The following is a 20,532-nucleotide window of genomic DNA, read 5'->3' on the forward strand; positions in this document are numbered from 1 at the left end:
ATCTCAACTTATTTTCTAATATCTCCTGTGATTACAAACTGACTCACTGAGTTTAGAGCATGCTGTCTACTTTATACACATATCTGAATTTTCCAGGTTTCCTTCTGTTATTGATTTCTAGTTTCATTGAATTGGGTCAGAGAAGGTACTTTGTATGAATTTAATCTTTTTAAATTTTTGAGATTTTTAAATGTGGCTCAATAATGTTCAGTCTATCCTGAATAATGTTCAATGTGAATGTGAAAAAAATGTGATTTCTACTGTTGCTGCGTGGAGGGTACTATATAAGTCAGTTAGGCCTAGATGGTTTTAGTGCTGTGCAAGTCTAATTCCTTATTGATCTTTTTGGTTCTTTTATCCATTATTGAAAGTGGGGGTACTGAATTCTCAAACTTATTATAGAATTGTCTACTTCTTTCACGTCTGTCAGTTTACTGCATGCTTTTGAGGTTATGTTTTTAGGTATGTATAGGTTTATAATTTTTATGTCTTCTTGATGGTGTTACCCTTTTATCAAGATATCAAGTATTCTTTGTCTCTTGAATATGTTTTGACTTAAAGTCTATTTTGTGTTATATTAGTATAGCCACTCAAGCTCTCTTCTGTTTACCATTTTCCTGGAATATATTTTTCATCCTTTCATTTTCAACCTACTTGTGTCTTTGGACATCAAATGAGTCTCTTATAAACAACATGTAGTTGGAGAATGTATTGTTATCTATTCCACCACTCTCTACCTTTTGATATGAGAGTTTAATCCATTTTCATGAAAAGTAATTACTGATAAGAAAGGACTTACTTCTGGCATTCTGCTACTTGTTTTCTATATTATCTTTTTATTCTTTAATTTCTCCATAACTCCCTTCTTTTGTGGTTAGTTGATTTTATTGTTTTAGTTTCCCTCTATTGGATTTCTGTGTTTTTTATTTATTTGTTTGTTTTATTAGAGTTTTTCTTAGTGGTTCCTTGGAGATTAGATGTTACAACTAACATCTTAACTTCACAAAAATTAAGTTTGAATTAAAATCAACGTATTTTCAACAGTATTAAAAATTCTGTTCCTTTACAGATCTGCTTCTTCCTTTTATGTTGTCATTTTCACAAACCAGACATTTATACATTGTGTACCCATTAATATAGATTTATAATTATTGTTTTATCTATTTAATTATAATTAGATAGAAAAACAAAATAGATAAATAAAAATGCAATTATACTAATTTTTGTATTTATCTTTATAGCTACCTTTACTTTTGGTATTCCTTCATATGGCTGCAAGTTACTGTCTAGTGTCCTTTCACTTCTGCCCGAAGGGACTACCTATAGGATTTCTGATAGAACAGCTCTGATAATGTGTGGAGCCCCTCAGTTTTTGTTTATCTGGGAATATATTAATTTCTCCTTTATTTCTGAAGGACACCTATGCAGGATTCAGAGTTTTTGTCTGACAAGTTGTTTTCTTCCAGCATTTTACATATGTCAATCCACTGCCTTCTGTCCTCCATAATTTCTGATGAGAAAATGACTTATATTGAAAATCCCTTGAAAATCCCTTGTACATGATGAGTAACTTCTCTCTTGCTGCTTTCAAGATACTACCTTTGTCCCAGGCTTTCAACAATTTTACTACGATATGTCTTAGTGTGGATCTCTGAGTTTAACCTGCTTGGAGTTCACTGAATTTAATGGAAGTACAGATTCATTTCTTCCATCAAACTTGGGGAGTTTTTAACCAATGTTTCTTTAAATATTCTTTCATGCCCTTCTTCTCTCCCCTGTCACTCTTGGACTGCCATTATGCGTATGTTTGTATTCTTGATGGTGTCCCTTGGTCTAACAAGCTCTGTTCATTTTTCTTCATTGTTTTGTCTTCTGTTTCTCAGCCTGAATAATCTCAAGTGAACTATATTCAAATTCAGTGATTCTCTCTTCTTCCTACTCAAATCTGTTGAGGAACATCTCTAATTTTTCATTTCAGTTATTGTACCTTTTAGCTCCAGAATGTCTTATTTGATTCTTTCTCATAATTTCTATTTCTTTATTGATATTCTATATTTGTTGAGACATTACTCTCCTGGTTTTGTTGGGGATTTTTGTCCATAGTTTACTTTATCTCTTTGAGGATGCTTAAGACAGTTGACTTAAAGTCTTTGTCCAATAAGCACAATGTCTAGGCTTCCTCAGAGCCAGTTTCCTTCATTTTTTTTTCCCTTGTTAATGGGGCAAATTTTCTTTTATTCTTTCCCTGCCTCATAATTTCTGTAAAAACCTGGAAATTTTGAGTATTTTAATGTGATATGGATATAAAATTACCCTCCCTCTACTGGGTTTATTTTTGTTGTTTGTGGTGGGTTTTTATTTGCTTAGTGATTCTTCTAAACACTTACTGTAATATCTATATTCTTTTCATTTGTGGCCATTGAAGTGTTTCATTAGCTTACTGGTGATCTTGAGTTTTGTCCAAGTTACCTTAAATACCTGGGGCCCAAAAAAACAAAAAGGAAAAAAGGAAAAATATACACTCCCAATCTTAGCAGACTGGCTCGGAGTTGGAGTACTCCTTTAATGTTTATCCAGGCTGCTTACAACTCTGCCTCTACCTTCAATTCTTACCTGTGCAGATACTAAAGGCTAGCCAGAGGTAAAAGATTAAGTTTTCTTAGTCCTTCCTGAGCATGTGTCCAACACTGTTCATATGTGTGCACTTTTTAATTCCGTAGTATATATGAGAGCATTGAAAAACCCTATTCCCCAATGTATCTCTTTTCCCAAACTCTTTATTCCCCGGCATTTTGATCTTTTTAATGCTTGTCCTGACCAATCCACAGCCTCAGACATTGCTGGCAAATATATGACTTCAAATACTTTCAGCAAACACTGCCTGGAAGTGGTTCTAGCTCTGTGATTGCTCTTAGTCAGGAAAAAACAAAGACAATCCTTTGTGCTGGTCCTTCAGGGAGTCATCAGACTTATCAAAACACTGAACCATAATTCTTTGAGAATAAGGTCCATACTATTCCTTCTGGCACTAGCAATCTTCACCACAAGTCAGGCTATTTGCTTCATGGCCACCACTGATCTGAGGGCTGGAGGATGGCAAGTGGGCAATTTAGCCACAGTCCTTCTTTCATGCAATGTAGTAACTCTTTCTTCCTTAACTTTTTCCCTTGTTGTTGTAAGTTTTGGACTAGATCCCGCATTTCTGCAGAAGTTGATTCTCATCAAGTTTTACCAACTTTACAGTTGTTTTTGTGGTAGGACAGAGCCCTGGAAATCCCTATTCTGCCATTTCTAGAGACATCCTAATTCTTATATTTTTAAAAATAAGTTTTAATGTCTAATATAAAAATTTTGCTTTCAATTTCCCTTTTCTTTTGAAATAAACTCATCTACAGCAGATTAATCATCAAAATTTGAACATAAAAAATATAAAAGAAGCACGAAAGGGTCTTACCATTCTTCCAAAGACGTTTCAAACTGTCAAAATAAAAGATCTCAATAAAAAATCAAATTTTTAACATCTTAAAAACAATAGTACAGCAGGTTCTTATTAGTTATCCATTTTATACATATTAGTGTACATATGTCAATCCCAATCTCCCAATTCATCATACCATCACCTCCCAACTAATAAGAACCTGCTGTATAAAAAAATAAATTAAATAAAATTCAAAAAAAAAGACAGTAGTAAATTTAACTCACACCTAAACTCACTGACAAAATTACAAACACTCTACTTCACATTCCCCATTATATTTTTGTCAAATTATACTGTGTTGTTTCCACAACAGCTATATACTTACCTTAGCTAGTCCTTTTATTATTACTCCCACCTAATTGTTCTCACCTTTTATCTGTTTCTAAATTTTACCTTTACATCAAGGGTCACTTCAAATGCCATTTATTCCTAAAAGACTTTCCACAGAATCGTAAGTGCATGATATTTAATATATTACCAAAAATTGGAAACACATAATTACATGTAAATTCACAAATATTTAGTTTTTCAGAGTAATATCCCTCTTCTGGACTATAAACTCCTTGGTAGGAGTCATGTTCTACAGATATATTCTAACACTACCTTGGGCTCTAAGGGGCACAAATTAACAAAAACACAAGGAATATACAGTCAGAATGTTGTGCGTTTCATAGACAATCTCCAATTCAAGAATTTAAATTGAAGATACATGATTACTTTTCCCCAATTCCCATATCATACCAAAATTTCTTGGAAAAAATATATAGGTATGTCAATAAAATCATTGGAACGTATATTTGAGAAGAATTCCCAGAAACAGAGTAATCAGATGAGACTGATAGTCAAAACAGAGGACAGAAAAGTATAACTCAGAAGAGACAAGTGGAGACCATTTCAGGGGAGGTAAAAGGCTTCTGTGTGGAATTCACGAGAAATTCCCAGTATGTGAGAATAACCAGGTGATAGGCAAAGTAAATAATTAAAGGGCTGCCTGTGATGAGATGGGCCAGTCCAGTCTTACTACTTTCTATCCCAAGAATCCAGAATACATGGCTGAGAAGTTACCTCCTAGTCATTGCCATGAGAAGAATTCTCTAACCACATTGGAGATCTGCCTAAGATGGAGAGGCTATCTAAGAATAGAAGTTATGGTTCTAGAGAGAAACAAAACAGGGCCTACATAACTAGCAGAATCTTACATAGACCCAAACAGGTGAGTGAGGAAAAATAAAAACAGATTTATCAATGAGGGAAAAGATTCTAAGGGGCTACAAACTCAAAAGTAAGCTTATTAAGGCAAAAGAAAAGGCCCACAACTTTCTTGCCTAAGCATATTACCTCCTATTTACAAAGAGCCTGAGTAAAATTTTTATACACTGCATAAAACCCTCAATGTAAGCAGACCCTGACAACTTCTAAAAAGCAAACAAATAACTGCAACAAAAAACAACAAAAACTTATGCTAGCAACGAGTAATCAGTCTGGTCCATTATTTATAGATACAAGGACAAAAAAGAGTATCCAAATATTTGAGGAAAGATTATAGTATGAAAAATAAGAAAATTTATACTGAATATAATAATAAATTCCAGGCATATATATCTTTTCTCCACAATACTAAAAAAGAGAAAAATGAAATTTAGCATGAATGTCATTATCCAAATATAAAACAGGCTAAAATAAGTAATCATTTTATTACCCATATATGAGTTTAGTTTATTACAAAATTTCCATTTCAAATTAAAATGGAGATGGACAATCAATGAATAATATTAGGATAATTCAAATAATTAAGAAAAAGTATCATATCTGCCTCATGCAATAAAAAAAATAAACTTCAGATGGTTAAAGAAACAATGTAAAAGAAAGGATTAGAAATAATTAAAAATCTTAATAATCTTAATATGAGGAAGAATTTTTAAAACATTACAAAAATCCCAGAATTTGTAAGATAACACATTGGTCTACATACTAATATCTCTATGAAAAAGCTACCATAAATAAGTTAAAAAAATAGTACAGGCAGAATAACAATTTACAACTTATACAAAAGATAAGAGATATCTATCAATATTTCTATAAATATGTAAGAAATAACAATACAAGAAAAAAATTGGGAAAACTACATGAACAACAAATAACAGAAAAATTAATGCAAATGGGCAGAAAGGATAAGATGTTCTACTTATATGTGACACTTGATCTATCCATATATTTATCTATGTCTATAGACACAGTTATATACTCACAGATATACATTAAATGAATACTACATATACAAATATGTTACAAAACTAGTATTTTAGCATGAAATTTTTGTCAATTTGCCCATTTTCCCCATTACCTCCTACTCAGTTCTCTCTTCTAAACAGATTTTGGTATTTGCTATACTGCCGGAATTTTCTTGGGCCAACAGTATAAGAGACTCAATGGAATCTTAAAAAAAAACCCTGGAGAGACTAAATTCACCTGCATAAGAAAAAACCGATGAATGCAATTGTTTGAAATCTCAGTGGGTGTTTACATGTAACATAACAAGCTTATTCTAAAATTTATATGTACCAAGAATAGTCAAAGTTTAAAAAAGGAAGAAAAGAGGGAACTACCATATCAAGTATCAAAACATATAATAAAGCATGTAAATTAGTAAAATGAGGTATTGTAAATTAGTAAAATGAGGTATTATAATAGAAAGATAAAATTAACCAGTGGAACAAAGAAGCCAGAAATAAATATACTCATATATAAAAACTTGATATATGATTGATGTGAGCTGATTTCTAAGAAATGACTGGATTTTGCAATAAAATTGATGTTGATAAAAATAATTTTCCATATTTTTACAAATGAAAATACCTACCTATTCCACTCTCTCACACACAAAATAAATTCACATTGTTAAACAATTAATCTCAAGTAAAAAACTTCAAAATTTTAAAATAAAGGAAAAATTTTGTAAGAAATAGTGAAAAGATTTCTTAAACAAGTTCCAAAACACTTAAAATAAAGGGAAAATGATAAATTTAAGTACATTAAAATTAAGAACTTTTTTTAATAAAAGATAACACAAAAGGACAAGTCAAATGAGAGAATATATTTAAAATCTACACAACAAACTAAAGATAATCATTTAATCCTACAAGTCAATAAGAAATTACAAATAAACCAGAAAGAAAATGGCAAATGATAAACAGGCAGAGAAAAGAATGAACATTTTATGAGTATATTAATAGATGCTAAACTAATTAATAATTGGGAAAAATGACATCACTTGATTATGGAAACTCAAGAGTCCTACATAGTGCAGATACCTGTAATCAGGCTAACTTATGTGATACTAGTTCTAAGAAGCCATTTGAAGCTGAAGTATCACAAGAAAGGAAATTGGTTAAGAGACATTTTAATGTACTGTGACATAACTGTCCCAAATTTTAAAGTGAATAATGCTTAATTGAGTGAGTAATGCTTAATTAATATTCTGTTTGATCCTCTTTATAGCACATTTTCTATGATATAGAAAATGATGTATTTTATAATGATAAAAACATGCTACCTAAATTTTTAGAAATAGAGTTATATTTGGTACGGAGAAATATATTAAGATGAAAAACTTACCCTCGCAACATTTATTTTTAAAGATTTTTTTTTATATAGTCCATTTTTTGAAGTCTTTATTGAATTTGTTACAATATTGCTTCTGTTTTATGTTTTGGTTTTTTGGCCACGAAGCATGTGGGATCTTAGCTCCCCGACCAGGGATCGAAACCACACCCCCTGCATTGGAAGGCAGTCTTAACCACTGGATCACCAGGGAAGTCTTGACCCTCACAACATTTTTGTAGAGGTAAGTGATAAAGCAATAAAGAAAAATTATTTTAATCGGTTTTTGATCTGATGGTAGAAGGCAAAATTTCAGGTACCTAGTAATCAAATTATCAGGATACTTAAATGGTTCACATAGGGAAGGCCTACAATACCAGAGGAAAATTTGAGTTTCCCATGTATAGCTTCCTATCTGAAATATTTAGACAAGTCTTAGAAATCTCTCGAAGTCACTTTAAATTATTTTTAATAAAATTTCTGTTATTATTAAGCTTAGAATATTACTTACCACCATAAATATTTGAGATATTTAGAAATATTGATTATAACTTATAATCAATTTTATCCAACTAACCACAAAATCCTATGCATTTCCTATTTCTGTCTCTTTCAAAGAGCAAAGAGAAACAAAAGGGGGGGACTAAAAATGTCAAATTGGACATACTTTAAATATGTATGATATTAAGAGTCATCAAATTATGGGTGAAATAAAATACTTTATTTACTTATAGCTCTAAACCACATTGCCCACAAACTCCTGCTTGATACATGTAACATTCTAACTGACCCTGATTTTTTAACTCCATATTTTTATTGGAAATTATTACCAAATATTTTGAATATTTAAATGCTATTTAAGTTCTTGAGACAAAGAAAGTATTCATAAAACCTTCTAAATATTTTCTACTCGAAAAAATTAACTTCATGTTGGGAATCTCCCTTTTACTGTAAAATATTTGTAGATGCGAGTACTAACGCTGAATACTATCTCCCACAACTGTGACCTACTTTCATCTGAAAAGACTACTCATACCTTTAAACTCACAGTCAATAGGGGGTTTCCTATAATTACCCTATTCAAAAGTCCAAATCATCTCAAAAGCACAGGCAATATTTATCAAACAACACACCAAATTATTTTTAAACTTAAGAACAAGTACATTCTTCCCATGCATTTAAAAGCACGTGCAAAACCTGACACAATTTTTAAAAAATCATTCCTGAATCCACTCATTCAGAAGTATTTAATGCCTATAATCTTACAGGTTTTAGTAGGTACTATGGTTAGTGGTGACTTATAAATAGACTTTAACTTCCTAGATCTTACAATCACATAGGACAGAGATATGAAGAAACAAATAAAATACACTGCTAATTTGGTCAGTAAAATGTCATATGAGATTCAAGGGAAGACAGCTATCCAAAGCTTTGGAGGGCAAAGGTAGTTTGTGGGAAGAAATGAGGGTTAAACAGAGATAAGAGAAGATGCATGGGTTAAGGTCCAGGGTTAAGAGAATTAATCAAAGCTAAAATAGAGTATATGAAGGGACATGAAGCTTAAGAGTAAATATTATTTTATAAAGGACATTTATGTCATGTCAAGGAATATGAAATAAGCACTGTGACATGAGACATTCAGAGGAGGGTTTTAGGTAGATTACTGGCAACAATACATTTAGAAAAGAGAAGGCATATGGCCTATTTTATGGAAGAAGGAAGGGAGGAGGAAATGACTAAAGCAGAGGTACCAGTGAAGGGCTCTTACAGTAACACTGGCAAAAATGAGAATGGCCTGAATGAAGATCCTACAGTATGGATGGGAAGAACTGTCTGCATTTGACACACATTCTAGAGGTGGAATCAAAACAAATTAGTAGGAGACTAGTTCAACATGGTGGAGTAGAAGAACATGCGCTCATTCCCTCTTGCGAGAGCACTGGAATCACAACTAACTGCTGAACAATCATAGACAGGAAGACACTGGAACTCACCAAAAAAGATACCCCACATCCAAAGACAAAGGAGAAGCCATATGAGATGGTAGGAGGGGCACAATGACAATAAAATCAAATCCCATAACCACTGGGGGGTCCGGCAACGAGAGGAGGAATTCCCAGATAATCAGACATTGAAGACTAGTGGGATTTGATTGCAAGACTTCAACAGGACTGGGAGAAACACAGACTCCACTCTTGGAGGACACACACAAAATAGTGTGCACATAATGACCCAGGGGGAAGGAGCAGTGACCCCATAGGAGACTGAACCAGACCCACCTGCTAGTGTTGGAGGGTCTCCTGCAGAAACGGGGGGCATCTGTGGGCATCTGCAGAAGTTCTGGAAAGTACTCCTTGGCATGAGCCCTCCCAGGGTCCACCATTAGCCCCACCAAAGAGCCTGGTAGGCTCCAGTGCTGGGTTGCCTCGGGCCAAACAACCAGCAAGGAGGGAACTCAGCCCCACCCATCAGAGGACAAGCAGATTAAAGTTTTACTGAGCTCTGCCCAACAGAGCAACAACCAGCTCTACCCACCACCAGTCCCTCCCATCAGGAAGCTTGCACAAGCCTCTTAGATAGCCTCATCCACCAGAGGGCAGACAGCAGAAGCAAGAAGAACTACAATCCTACAGCCTGTGGAACAAAAACCACATTCACAGAAAGATAGACAAGATGAAAAGGCAGAGGGCTCTATACCAGATGAAGGAACAAGATAAAACCTGAACTAAATGAAGTGGAGATAAGCAGCCTTCCAGAAAAAGAATTCAGAAAAATGATAGTGAAGATGATCCAGGGCCTCGGAAAAAGAATGGAGGCAAAGATCGAGAAGACGCAAGAAATGTTTAACGAAGACCTAGAAGAATTACAGAACACCTAGACGAATTAAAGAACAAACAAACAGAGATGAACAATACAGTAACTAAAATGAAAAATACACTAGAAGGAATCAATAGCAGAATAACTGAGGTAGAAGAACAGGTAAGTAACCTGGAAGACAAAATGGTGGAATTCACTGCCACGGAACAGGATACAGAAAAAAGAATGAAAAGAAATGGGGCTTCCCGGGTGGTGCAGTGGTTGAGAGTCTGCCTGCCGATGCAGGGGACGCAGGTTCGTGCCCCGGTCCGGGAAGATCTCACATGCCACAGAGCGGCTAGGCCCGTGAGCCATGGCCGCTGAGCCTGCACGTCTGGAGCCTGTGCTCCGCAACGGGAGAGGCCACAACAGTGAGAGGCCCACATACCACAAAAAAAAAAAAAAAGAAAAAAGAAAAAAAGAAACGAAGACAGCCTAAGAGACCACTGGGACAACATTAAACACACTAACATTTGCATTATAGGGGTCCCAGAAGGAGAAGATAGACAGAAGCGACCCAAGAAAACATTTGAAGAGACTATAGTTGAAAATTTCCCTAACATGGGAAAGGAAATAGCCACCCAAGTCCAGGATCACAGAGAGTCCCAGGCAGGATAAACCCAAGGAGAGACATGCCAAGACACATAGTAATCAAATTGACAAAAATTAAAGAAAAAGAAAATTATTAAAAGCAGCAAGGGAAAAATGACAAATAACATACAAGGGAACTCCCATAAGGTTAACAGCTGATTTCTCAGCAGAAACTCTATAAGCCGGAAGGGAGTATCATGATATATTTAAAGTGATGAAAGGGAAGAACCTACGACCAAGGTTACTCTACCCAGCAAGGATCTCATTCAGATTTTTTTTTTTTTTTCCGGTACGCGGGGGTCTCACTGTTGTGGCCTCTCCTGTTGCGGAGCACAGGCTCCGGACGCGCAGGCCCAGCAACCATGGCCCACGGGCCCAGCCGCTCCGCGGCATGTGGGATCCCCCCGGACCGGGACACGAACCCGCGTCCCCTACATCGGCAGGCGGACTCCCAACCACTGCGCCACCAGGGAAGCCCCTCATTCAGATTTGACAGAGAAATCAAAAGCTTTACAGACAAGCAAAAGCTAAGAGAATTCAGGACCACCAAACTGGCTCTACAACAAATGCTGAAGGAACTTCTCTAGGTGGGAAAAACAAGAGAAGAAAAGGACCTACAAAAACAAACCCAAAACAATTAAGAAATTGGTAATAGGAACATACATATCGATAATTACCTTAAATGGGATTGGATTAAATGCCCCAACCAAAAGACACAGGCTTGCTGAATGGATACAAAAACAACACCCATATACATGCTGTTGACAAGAGACCCACTTCAAACCTAAGGACACATACAGACTGCAAAAGAGGGGATGTAAAAAGATATTCCATGCAAATGGACATCAAAAGAAAGCTGGAGTAGCAATACTCATATTAGATAACATAGACTTTAAAATAAAGAACGGTACAGGAGACAAGGAAGGACACTACATATTGATCAAGGGATCAATCCAAGAAGAAGATATAAGAATTATAAATATATATGCACCCAACATAGAAGCACCTCAGTACATAAGGCAAATGCTAACAGCTGTAGAAGAGGAAATTGACAGTAACACAATAATAGTGGGGGACTTTAACACCTCACTTACACCAATGGACAGATCATCCAGACTTAAAATTAATAAGGAAACATAAGCTTTAAATGACACAATAGACTAGATAGATTTAATTGATATTTATAGGAGATTCCATCCGAAAACAGCAGATTACACTTTCTTCTCAAGTGCACATGGACCATTCTCCAGGATAGATATCATCTTAGGTCACAAATCAAGCCTCGGTAAATTGAAGAAAACTGAAATCATATCAAGCATCTTTTCCAACAACAATGATATGAGATTAGAAATAAATTACAAGGGAAAAGAAATGTAAAAAGCACAAACACATGGAGGCTAAACAATACATTGGTAAATAACCAAGAGATCACTGAAGAAATCAAAGAGGAAATCAAAACATACCTAGAGACAAATGACAATGAAAACACAGCGACCCAAAACCTATGGGATGCAGCAAAAGCAGTTCTAAGAGTGAGGTTTAAAGCAATACAATCCTAACTCAAGAATCAAAAAAAATCTCAAATAAACAATTTAACCTTACATTTAAAAGAACCAGAGAAAGAAAAACAAACAAGACCCAAAGTTACAAGAAGGAAAGAGATCACAAAAATCAGAGCAGAAATAAATGAAACAGAAACAAAGGAAACAGTAAGAAAGATAAATAAAGCTAAAAGCTGGTTCTTTGGGAAGATAAACAAAATTGATAAACCTTTAGCCAGACTTATCAAGAAAATGAGGGAGAGGAATCAAATCAATAAAATTAGAAATGAAAAAGGAGAAGTTCCAACGGACACCGCAGAAATACACAGCATCATAAGAGACTACTACAAGCAACTCTATGCCAATAAAATGGACGACCTGGAAGAAATGGACAAATTCTTAGAAAATTATAACCTACCAAGACTGAACCAGGAAGAATTAGAAAATATGAACAGAACAATCACAGGTAATGAAATTGAAACTGTAATTAAAAATCTTCCAACAAACACAAGTCCAGGACCAGATGGCTTCACAGGTGAATTCTATCAAACATTCAGAGAAGAGCTAACACCCATCCTTCTCAAACTCTTTCAAAAAATTGCAGAGGAAGGAACACTCTCAAACTCATTCTACGAGGCCACCAACACTGATATCAAAACCAGACAAAGATACTACAAAAAAAGAAAATTACAGACCAGTATCATTGATGAATATAGAGGCAAAAATCCTCAACAAAATACTAGCAAACAGAATCCAACAATACATTAAAAGGATCACAGACCATGATCAAGTGGGATTTATCCCAGGAATACAAGGATTTTTCAATATACACAAATCAATCAATGTGATACAACTTATTAACAAACTGAAGAATAAAAACCATAAGATCATCTCAATAGATGCAGAAATAGCTTTTGACAAAATTCAACACCCATTTATGATAAAAACTCTCCAGAGAGTGGGCATAGAGGGAACCTACCTCAACATAATAAAGGCCATATATGACAAACCCAAAGCCAATATCATTCTCAATGGTGAAATACTGAAAGCATTTCCTCTAAGATCAGGAACAATACAAAGATGCCCACTCTCGCCACTATTATTCAACATAGCTTTGGAAGTCCTAGCCATGGCAGTCAGAGAAGAAAAAGAAATAAAAGGAATACAAATCAGAAAAGAAGAAGTAAAGCTGTCATTGTTTGCAGACGACATGATCCTATACATAGAGAATCCTAAATATGCTACCAGAAAAGTACTAGAGCTAATCAATGAATTTGGCAAAGTAGCAGGATACAAAATTAATGCACAGAAATCTCTTGCATTCCTATACACTAACAATGAAAAATCTGAAAGAGAAATTAAGGAAACACTCCCACTTACCATTGCAACAAAAAGATTAAAGTACCTAGGAATAAACCTTCCTAAGGAGACAAAAGACCTGTATGCAGAAAGCTAGAAGACAGTGATGAAAGAAATTAAAGATGATAGAAACTGATGGAGCGATATACCACGCTCTTGGATTGGAAGAATCAACATTGTGAAAATGACTATACTACCCAAAGCAATCTACAGATTCAAAGCAATCCCTATCAAATTACCAATGATATTCTCACAGAATTAGAACAAAAAATATTACAATTTGTATGAAAACACAGAAGACTACGAATAGCCAAAGCAATCTTGAAAAAGAAAAATGGAGCTGGAGGAATCATGCTCCCCAACTTCAGCCTATACTACAAAGCTACGGTAATCAAGACACTATGGTACTGGCACAAAAACAGAAACATAGATCAATGGAACAGGATAGAAAGCTCAGAGGTAAACCCATGCACCTATGGTCACTTAATCTATGACAAAGGAGGCAAGAATATCCAATGGAGAAAAGACAACCTGTTCAATAAGTGGTGCTTGGAAAACTGGACAGCTACATTTAAAAGAATGAAATTAGAACACTCCCTAACACCACACACAAAAATAAACTCAAAATGGATTAGAGACCTAAATGTAAGACTGGACACTATAAAACTCTTAGTGGAAAACATAGGAAGAACACTCTTTGACATAAATGACAGCAAGATCTTTTTTGATCCACTTCCCAGAGTAATGGAAATAAAAACAAAATGGGGGGGGGGGTTCCCTGGTGGCGCAGTGGTTGAGAGTCCACCTGCCAATGCAGGGGACACGGGTTCGTGCCCCAGTCCGGGAGGATCCCACATGCCACAGAGCGGACGGGCCCATGAGCCATGGCCGCTGGGCATGTGTGTCTGGAGCCTGTGCTCCGCAGCGGGAGAGGCCACAACAGTGAGAGGCCCGCGCACCGCAAAAAATAATAATAATAAAAAAATAAAAATAATAAAAATAAATAAATGGGACCTAATGAAACTTAAATGCTTTTGCACTGCAAAGGAAACCATAAACAAGACGAAAAGACACCCTAAGAATGGGAGGAAATATTCGCAAATGAATCAACGCACAAAGGATTAATCTCCAAAATATATAAACAGCTCATGCAGCTCAATATTTTTTTTCAAAAGCATATAATATTTACTCTTTATAGATCAACAGGCTACATGCTCTTTTCTGTTTTTCTTTACAAACCTTAAAAATGTTAACACCATTCTAAGCTCATTGGCATTACAAATACAGGCTTTGGGCTGAAGTTGGCCCATGGGCTGTAATTGGTTGATTCTTACTACAAAACATTCTCCATGCAGTTCAGTATTAAACAAAATACAACCAATCAAAAAATGGGCAGAAGACATAGACATTACTCCAAAGAAGACATTCAGATGGCCAAGAGGCACATAAAAAGCTGCTCAACAGCACTAATTATTAGAGAAATGCAAATCAAAACTACAACGAGGTATCACCTCACACCAGTTAGAATGGGCATCATCAGAAAATCTACAAACAACAAATGCTGGAGAGGGTGTGGAGAAAAGGGAACCCTCTTGCACTGTTGGTGGGAATGTAAACTGATACAGCCACTATGGAGAACAGTATGAAGGTTCCTTAAAAAACTAGAAAAAGAACTACCATATGACCCAGCAATCCCACTACTGGGCATATATCCAGCGAAAACCGTAATTCAAAAAGACACATGCACCCCAATGTTCACTGCAGTACTATTTACAATAGCCAGGTCATGGAAGCAACCTAAATGCCCATCGACAGATGAATGGATAAAGAAGATGTGGTACATATATACAACGAATATTACTTAGCCATAGAAAGGAACAAAATTGGGTCCTTTGTAGAGACATGGATGGACCTAGAGTCTGTCATACAGAGTGAAGTAAGTCAGAAAGAGAAAAACAAACATCATATATTCACGCATATATGCGGAATCTAGAAAAATGCTACAGATGAACTGGTTTTCAAGGTAGAAACAGAGACACAGATGTAGAGAACAAACGTATGGACACCAAGGAGGGGAGAGCAGGGCGGGTGGTGGTGGTGGTGTGATGAATTGGGAGATTGGGATTGACATATATACACTAATATGTATAAAATAGATAATAATAAGAGCCTGCTGTATAAAAAATAAAATTTAATTTAAAAAACCAAAAAATTAGTAATTGTATATAAAGGAAAAGTGAACAGTCATTATAATTAATCAACTTTCTGGCTTAGGTTACTGGGTGAATAATGTTCCTTTAATTGTACCTGGGAACACAGAAGAAAGAAATAACTACTTTCATATGTTTTGAATTTGAGGTGCTTCAAAGATATATATAAAAAGATGTTCAGTAGGCATTGGGTATACGGGTCTTATAAAAAAAGTGAAATCTGAGCTGGGAATCTCAAATTGGTATAAGCATACAGTACATAAATAAAATAACATACATTCAAATGGTATTATCCAAAGGGAGAGTAAAATGAGAAGAGGACATGTCTGGGGAGCACGAGTATTTTCAATATGGTCAGAGGAAAAATGATCTGCCATACAGACTGGAGGGAATATCTACCAAAATAGGAATAAAGCCTGTTAGAGTCAAGTTAGCAAAAGACATTTAAAAAAAAAAAATAGAAATGGGATTTTTCCAGAAGGAGAAAGTGGTCAACAGTTTCATTTTCAACACTACACAGAATAAAATTTTCCATTTTACTCACTTTAATGTGGTGTATACGCACAGGTGCCTGTACATTTCAGTGTCGTATTCAACAATGCATAAGTTACTGCTGCATAATAAGCCACTCTTAAACTTAGTGGCTATAAATATTCCCCGTTTTATTTGCTCATAATTTTGTGAGTCACCATGTAAGATGGGCTCAGCTGTGTGGTTTTTATGGTCACTAATGTGACCTCAAACTAATGCAGTCATCTGGCAGCTTGACTAGGATAGAATTGTTCAAAACAACTTCACTCAAAAGTCTGATGGTTTGTGCTTGCTGTGAGTTGGGTCTGTCTCTCTACTTGGTCATTCATCCTCAAAGAGGCTAGATTATGCTTCTTTACCTGGGGAACTTACAGCAGCAAGAGAGTGAAAGCGGAAGCTTCAAGGCTTCTTGATACTTTGCTTAGCAGTTATATGACATTTCTTCTGACATATTTGTTCAAAACAAGTCACAAATCCAGTCTATGTTTAAAGGTTGAGAGAATAGACTGTCAATGGAAGGAGGTATAAAGGAGGAGGGTAGTCATTTTTAATCCACCATTATCTTACCATTGACTCCAAGGATATACATGTCTCCTATACGTAAAATGTATCAAAGATTTAAATATAAGTGCTAAAACCATAAAACTCAAAGAAGAAAACATAAAGGTAAATCTTCATCACCTGGGATTTGGTAATGGATTCTTAGATATGACAACAAAAGCATGAGCAACAAAAGAAAAAACAGATAAACTGAACTTCGTCAAAATTAAAAACTTTTGTACATCAGGGAACATGATCAAGAAAGTGAGACAACCTACGTAACTGGAGAAAATGTTCACAAATCATATATTTGATTAGGGTCTAGTAATCCAAAATATATAAAGAACTCTCACAACTCAAGAACAAAAATATTTGAGCTATGAAGAAGAGTTTGGTGGTTCTCAATAAGTTAAACATACAACTACCATATGACAAAGTAATTCTACCCCTAGGTATATATCCAAAAGAATTGAAAACAGGTGCTCAAATAAATCCTTGTATATGAAGGTTCATTTCAGCCATATTTACAATAGACAAAAGGTAGAAACAACCCAAATGTCCATTAACAGATGAACAGTTAAAGAAATTGTCGTATACACATACAGTGGAATATTATTAAGCCATAAAAAAGGAAGTACTGATACATGGTGCAATGCAGATGAACCTGAAAATGTTATGCTAAGTAAGAGAAGCCAGACACAAAAGATCACATATTGTATGATTTCCTTTATACAAAAACTCCAGAAAAGGTAAATACATAGAAATAGAAAGCAGAGTGTGGTTGCCAGGCCAGAGTAGAGAGCTAAATGAGGATTAAATCTTTAATGTGTGTGAGGCTTTATTTTGCAGTGGTGAAAATGTCCTAGAACTAAATAGAAGTGGTGACAGCACAACTTTGCAAATGTACTAAATGCTGCCAAGTTGTTCACTTTAAAACGGTTAATTTTATGTTACGTGAATTTCATCTCAAATAAGCCTAAAGAAATTAAAATAAAGTATGAACTACAGTTAGTAATAATGTACAAATATTGGTTCATTAATTACAACAAATGTACCATACTACAAATGTACTGCACTAATGTAAGAGATTATGCAATGTAAGTATATATGAAATCTCTGTATCATCATCCCAATTTTTCTAGATGTCTCAATCTGTTCTAAAATAAAGTTTATTTTAAAAAACCAATACTATTTAGGAGAATATAAAAAATTACCTAACTAAAAGAAATTATGTTAAATAAAAAAAAAAAAGAATATGGCCACAGCTTTTAAGTTGTGGGGTTAAACCCAATGAGATTAATATGAAACCCTGAAGTTCTTAGGAGAATTGAAACATTTTGGCCTAAAAAACAAGAGAGAGTTCAAAATACAAAAAAGCTTCTGAGCTTCCAGCTTATTATGGCAGTGTTATGGACTGAGCTGTCTGCCCCCAAAATTCATATGTTGAAGCCTTAATCTCCAATGTGACTATATTAGCAGATAAAGTTAAATGATGTCACAAGGGTGGGGTCCTAATACAATAACACCTGTGTTCTTATAAGAAGGGGAAGAGACACCAGAGCTCTCTCTCAACATATGGACACAGAGGAAAGGCCATGTGGGGACACAATGAGAAGGAGGCTGGTTACAAACCAGGAAGAGATTCCCCAATAGAACCCAACACTGACAGCACCTTGACCTTGGACTTCCAGCCTCTAGAAGAACTGTGAGAAAATAAATTTCTGTTGTTTAAGCCACCAGGTCTATGGTATTTTGTTATGGCAGCATGAGCAGACTAATACAGGAAAAAGCCTGAGATAGCTATTCAGGTCTATTATGAAAATCAAAGAGCAAAGAGCTCTGATAGTAGATAAAAGAGACAAGGAGAACAACAAATTCAGAAACTATTTCCAGGAAGCAGAACTGAGTCCTAAACCAAGAAACATTCCTTGGTTCCAGGTGTGGTAGACCTAACATCATGTGCTCTGATAAATTTCAAAATTTTATGCATTAGTGAAAGCTATGTGCCTTTCATTCCTCCCCTTATGTAAATGAGAATGTTTTTTGTGATGATTCTGTATGCTAAGTATGCAGGAACAGTATTTAACTTCTCATTTTAATTCATATACTTCTGGGTCAAAAAGAAGATGCACCTAAGAAATACTGCCTGCGTCAGATCTTTTGCAGTATGTGTGACCATGGACGTCTGCATAATACCATTATGGAATAAAACTTTTGGAGAGCTGGTGATTATAGTTTGCATTTGGATGGACGGTTCATCATGTTGCCAATGGACTAGCTAATAGATTGCTACATAAATAGTTCCCAAAGAATCATGTCTCCTGGCATCCACATTTTCTCTAATACTCTACTGGATTAACAGGGGGACTGATTATAGGCTTGGCTTTGGCCAGTGGGACTTGAGCAAACATAACACAAGCAAAGCTTTACTAAGCACTTACCCATTGAGATTTGTCCTCTTAAAATACTCTCCCAACCACCAGGCATGTGAGCGAGGCCATTCTTATCTCTATTTCCAGTTGACTTAGCAGATATGTGCAGCCACATGATCGGCCCCAGGCAAGAACCAACAAAATTATCCAGCTGAGCCCAGAACAAACTGCTCAATGGTAACCAAATAAATGCTTCTTCTAGCCACGAAGTTTTAGAGTGTGTGTGTTTGTGTGTGTGTGCACGTGCACACGCTTGTAGCAATAGATAACAGAAAAAACAGTGGTTATTTTTCTGAAGATATTTTCATTAGAATAATGAGGACCAAATACAGATTGCAATGAATAAATGGGTAACTGAGAGGTGAGGGATCAGAAATAGTAAATTTAGGCAACTCTTTTCAGATGTCTCACGGAATGAGAAGAGAAAGTGAAAAGGGGATATATTTAAAGGGATGTATGGGATGAAAAAATTTCTTGAAAACAGGACAAATGTCAATATTTTAAACGTTGACAGGAGTGAGTTAATAAAAAAGGAGATTTGGAACACAGGATGGTTGGAACAACGCCTGATGGAACAAGATCCTTGCAAAGGCACAAGACAGAACACAGGTGAAGGGAGAGCCATTGTGTGGGGTGGGGGAATCTTCCATGGAAGGACAAAGGGAATTATGTTTGTGGAATTCAAGGACGTGCATAGGTGAGATAACAGGGGTTTGAGGCATTTCTGTTATTTTATCTCCTATTTTCTTCGGGAAGTAAGAGATGACTGAGTAGTGAGGTGGAGGATTTGGAAACCTGAACAAAAGAGAGGACTAGAGTAGCCACCAAAGAATACTAGGGAAAGTTCTGATTGACAAATAGAATAATATCAGAGCACTATGAAAGGTCCCATTGAGGTTGGAAACCATGAGTGCATAATATCTCAGATTTGGATTATTGTGTAATCTTCTCCATCACTATTCAGCCGCCTGGGTGTAGGAGTGAAGATGGCTGACCATCAGAGAGAGCTCATTAGATTTGGCACTTTGTCAGACTAAAAGGACGGCAGGATAAAGAAGTAAAGGACCAAATATACCAATTGGTGAGTGTTTTAAGAGATGAACTGGTTAGGCAAGGAAGTAAAAGAAAATGGGTATGATAGAATGGGAAATGGTAGATGTGTCAGGTTTGAAGTTTCAAATGAAATAGAATTAACAGAATGAGAGAACTCAAAGTATTTGGTCAAGAAGGTCAGATGATCAAACATTAGGTTTCGGAGTTAAAAACGGATACAAAATGGTGTAAGCAAAGCAACGTTTTCCAAGTATAAGCATTTTAACATTCATGTTATTGGGTCCTCATAGCTGACATACCTTCAGGCATAGAGGTGACTCAGTACAGTGGTGAACAGAGTG

The 20,532-nt window shown here is 35.6% G+C and overlaps 1 protein-coding gene across 1 annotated transcript in view; it reads right to left on the reverse strand.

Annotated features, from left to right (window-relative positions):
- The window catches only part of CCDC178 (coiled-coil domain containing 178), a 360,636-nt gene that overhangs the window by 328,419 nt on the left and 11,685 nt on the right, over positions 1-20,532 (reverse strand). Inside the window, exon 4 of the mRNA XM_027127538.1 lies at positions 3,455-3,477. Coding sequence (XP_026983339.1) covers positions 3,455-3,477 — 23 coding nt within the window. The remainder of the gene's footprint in view (positions 1-3,454; positions 3,478-20,532) is intronic.

The sequence above is a fragment of the Aethalodelphis obliquidens genome, unplaced genomic scaffold, assembly GCF_003676395.1.
Source record: "Aethalodelphis obliquidens isolate GAN/ISIS:26980383/991018 unplaced genomic scaffold, ASM367639v1 scaffold32, whole genome shotgun sequence".
In the NCBI taxonomy this organism is placed as follows: Eukaryota; Metazoa; Chordata; class Mammalia; order Artiodactyla; family Delphinidae; genus Aethalodelphis; species Aethalodelphis obliquidens.